General features: G+C 33.2%; 1 protein-coding gene across 1 annotated transcript in view; it reads right to left on the reverse strand.

Annotated features, from left to right (window-relative positions):
- Positions 1 to 2,905: 2,905 nt before the first annotated feature.
- LOC135200652 (uncharacterized) overlaps positions 2,906 to 4,716 on the reverse strand; it is a 40,470-nt gene continuing 38,659 nt past the window's right edge. The window contains exons 6-7 of the mRNA XM_064229259.1: positions 4,672 to 4,710; positions 2,906 to 3,028 (exon numbers count right to left, since the gene is read on the reverse strand). Coding sequence (XP_064085329.1) covers positions 2,906 to 3,028; positions 4,672 to 4,710 — 162 coding nt within the window. The remainder of the gene's footprint in view (positions 3,029 to 4,671; positions 4,711 to 4,716) is intronic.

Below are 4,716 nucleotides of genomic sequence, written 5' to 3' on the forward strand. Positions count from 1 at the left end.
CGGAAGACAATCACTTAAAATGAATTCGTCCTTCTTTTCAATCATGAAAATATAAAGAGTAATCCCTTTCAATGACATATAAGCACTCATGACTGTATACTCTCCTTTCAACTGTATGATTATAATCATTAGTAACAATACTGTCACATATCTGCCTTAACCTAGATCTTCCAGAAAACAATAACTGCTCCCCATAGCCATAAATTGACTTGCAACGGTAACGTTTTTTCATGTGATATATAGACAAATACAAAATCAAAAAAGAGGCAATATTTGGAATTTTCACGAAACTTGAGAGCGAAAGAGAGGAGAGAGGGAGATCTTAAGTATTTATCAACGAGAGAAAGTTAAAAAAACCTGGAACGGTATGAATTATGAAACAACAATATAAGATCTTCAACATCTGATAAACAATTACGGATATGGGAAGTTACCTTACCTTACCATCGTTATTAGAATCTTTTTTTATATAGTGCAAACCATTCAGAATAAGACTTACATCAACAAAAAATTTTTCTTTTTCTTTTTCAAGCGTTGCAATTTAAGCCTTTGATGAGTTATATGCCACTGTAAAATACCATAATAACTGTACTATTACTTGCAAATTTATACTGGCTACTCAAAAACAGTAATTAATGTACTCTTTTTGTGAAAACGTTATCTATTAAAATTCAAGTAACAGTATACAGCGTCTAGTCAATATAAGACAGAAAAGCATCCTATCAAAAACCCTTCGTCCAGAGTTTTTATGTTTCCAAAATGAAAATTGAAATGGATAGAAAAATATCATGAAAAATAATTTCACCTTTCCTTACAGGGAGATAAATACGACTGATCTGAATTGAATTAAGAAATGTACCAGTTAACGAAGTTATGAGCTTCTCAACATGTGAAACTGTCACTTCGATAAACTTAGATACATACCTATGGTACGTCATTAACCATTAACAAATTTCATAGAGACAAGATCTATTCCTCTGCGAGCTTCAACATAAATAACATCTGGGTAAGTAGTGGGCAACCAGTCTTCTTTGTTAATTATACTATTTTTTGCTAAAGCCTCGAAAGATTGTTTTTTTAATAGAGGGCCTCTACTTCATGTCACAAAGACATGAACGCTTAGAACAAACCACTCCTACATAAGTACTTACAGAGAACATTGAGCATCTTTTTTTTATAGTGCATTTTTATGTACCAGGGTTAGAAAAGGTGTTTGAGTTATTTTGCTACACAAAATTTCCTTTAAAGCCTCCATTGTCTTTGTTTTAAATATATATATATATATATATATATATATATATATATATATGTGTGTATATATCTATATATAATATATATGATATAATATAATATATATATATATATATATATATATATTTACACATACACACACACACAACTGGAGAGCAGACCAGCCATGATGATCTGTGGAATCTGAATTTAGCCACTAGCTGTGCTTTGCGTTATAGTCTCCACAAATAATGAATGAAGCTTTTGAATCCTGAGGACAGTCCTATAATTATATTATATATTATATATATATTATATATATATAATATATATATATATATATATATATATATATAGATAAGGACTGTCTCAGGATTCAAAAGCTTCATTCATTACTTGTGGAGACTATAATACAAAACGCAGCTAGTGGCTAAATTCAAATTCCACAGATCATCATGGCTGGTCTGTTATTGAGTTCTGTGTAGCCTCTAATTTTGTCCAGCTAATTAATGAACCCACCAAAAAAAAAAAGCATGATTTCTGGTACCAGAAAATTAGACTTCATATACACAGATGTTCGGACATATCTGTCAATCGGTATATTCCTGAATCCACCGCTGGAAAAAGGGACTGGTTGAAATCTAGAGCCAATTGGGTTAGCGTTATTGAATCTTGTCAGGCACTTAATATTTCTGGTGCTGTATTAGGTCCTGGTCCCAAGAGGAAGTTAAACGAAATGATGATGGCTATTTTTAATAATTTATGTCTCTAAAAAGGTCACCAAATTCAGGACAAAATTTATAATAATGACCAGCCTTGGTTTGCTGATATATGTAGACGAGCTTACCATGACAGACAGGCAAAATATATACATACACATATATATATATATATATATATATATATATATATATATATATATATATATATATATATATATATGAACACAAAGTCATTCAAATGAAAATTAATCTATTTTGATTGAGTCTCGCCATGCTGTGAATAGAAGTTACCACACAACCGAGAGAAAAATTATACTAATTCCTTGAAGAGGAAACTTGAAGGAATAACTCAGGCCTCATCTGTGGTGGACCAAATTGGAATCATCTATCTTTGGGTCAGGTTATTTTTCAATTCTACCACCACTATTATTATTATTATTATTATTATTATATTATTATTATTATTATTATTATTATTATTATTATTATACATACATATATATATATATATATATATATATATATTATATACATATATACATACTATATATATATATATATATATATATATATATATATATATATATGCATGCATGCATGTATGTATGTATGTGCGTGTGTGTGCATTCAGAATTAGGTACCGACAAAAACTAGAGAGGTAAGTAATAGATAAGTAATATAATCAATGTTAGGACGTCATATCTCGATCGTGATGTTATTGTCTATTCTTTGCATATTCCACGTATATGGCCTTGAGCTGATAATAAAACTTATATTATTATATTATTATTATTATTATTATTATTATATTATTATTATTATTATTAAAATTTATTATATATTCTCTCTCTCTCTCTCTCTCTCTCTCTCTCTCTCTCTCTCTCTCTCTCTCTCTCTCCCTTTCCCCTTTCTAGTCGACACTGCGATTCCTGGCGATGGATTCCGCAAGGGCTTCAGCTTCCTCCGGAATAAAGATCCTTCAGGCGCTCGTGGTAATGTCTCAGGAACCTCTGCAGAGGAGATTCGGCAGCGGCTGCGGCAGCGCGACGCTCGTAAATCCTTCTCATCATTTTCCGCTGTTGAGGAAAAAAAGGAGATGGTCAGATGGGATTGGCCTTATTATTTCTATTATTTCAGTAGATTTAAAATTTCACATGGATCAAAGCGCACCAAAGGGACCATTGACTTGAAATTCAAGCTTCCAAAGAATGTTGGTTTCAACCTCCCACCGCAGAACCCACATTTGGGATTGGCCTTCTTATTTCTATTATTTTAGTAGATGAGCCCTATTCACATGGAACAAGCGAATCACAGGGACCATATTGACTGAAAAATTCAAGCTTCTAAAGGATGTTGGTTTCAACCTCCCACCGCAGAACCAACAATTGGGATTGGCCCTATCATTTTTATCATTTCAGTAGATGAGCCCTATTCACATGGAACAAGCGAATCACAGGGACCATTGACTTGAAATTCAGGCTTCTAAAGTACGTTGGTTTCAACCTCCCACCGCAGAACCCACACTGCAGCAGTAATTGATCATGGTGCAGAGCCAGTGATTTGTCGTCGCCCTGGGCGAGACGCGAAACCACGAGATCTGAGCGGCGCGTCACGACATTAGCGACTATACCTTTTTATTTGAAATATCTATTTTTTTATATAAAATATTCGTTTCTTCCTAAGCATTCGATTCCATTTTGCAATATTTCATATAACAATCTGATTGGATAAGTTAAAATCGAGTTAGTGAATCGAAAGTGTGATAAAGATTGCTTTTCTTGAAGTGAGCGTTATCTTGAGATTTAAGAACTCATTTTGTTATTGCAGTATACCTACCAGTCTCATACTAATCTGCATAATAAGTCGTTATGATAGACAGAAAACTGATATGGACGTATTCACTTGAAAAGATAGATATTCTTTTAGAAAACTGTTCACTACAACAAAAGAGTAAAAACAAAATTATATGCAAATATAAAAAATATAGCTCCTTTCATGAAAGCAAGACTAGCCCATCACAATGCAATACAGAATTTATCATCATATCTGTGTTTCTGAGGATGGCCCAATAATAATACATGGGTGACAATATAATGATACTTCATATAAGAATTAAACGTCTCGTGAAGCTTTCATTTTTAACTTGAATATTACGATAGAGATTATGAGTTATGAAGGGACAGTGATGAAACAAAGGGAGTTTTTTCAAAATGAATAACTGGACAACAGATAACAAATCATTCATTATTAATGGGCTGAAATTGTACTGCCACACAATGAAGACTTCTCCCTAACGACCCAAGTTCCCCTATTAGGAGTGGGTCAACACTTTCTGTTGTAAAGTTCCCATTTACCCACATTCTGGTTTCTGTCTCAAGCTTTTCCCAACCTTGAATCTTGACCATGTTACCATCTACGTCCTTGGTCATGTTGTTTTGCAGATACTTAAAGTCATCTTTATTACAAGGTAATCAGGGGATAAGTGAACAATGAACCAAAATATTAAATTTGGAACAAACTATATTCTATTTAGCAGATATGACATTTTAATCTGTGTAAAAGAGAAGGACCAAGAGAGAGGGAGAGAGAGAAATTAATCATAAACTACAGAAGTAAATCTACTGAGAGAGAGAGAGAGAGAGAGAGAGAGAGAGAGAGAGAGAGAGAGAGAGAGAGAGAGAGAGAGAGAGAGAGAGAGAGAAAAATGGGCACAACTTGCCTGGAGCATCTGAAGCTTCAAGATATCAGGAGAGGACACCTCCTC

The sequence above is a fragment of the Macrobrachium nipponense genome, chromosome 27 (assembly GCF_015104395.2).
Source record: "Macrobrachium nipponense isolate FS-2020 chromosome 27, ASM1510439v2, whole genome shotgun sequence".
NCBI classification, from domain to species: domain Eukaryota; kingdom Metazoa; phylum Arthropoda; class Malacostraca; order Decapoda; family Palaemonidae; genus Macrobrachium; species Macrobrachium nipponense.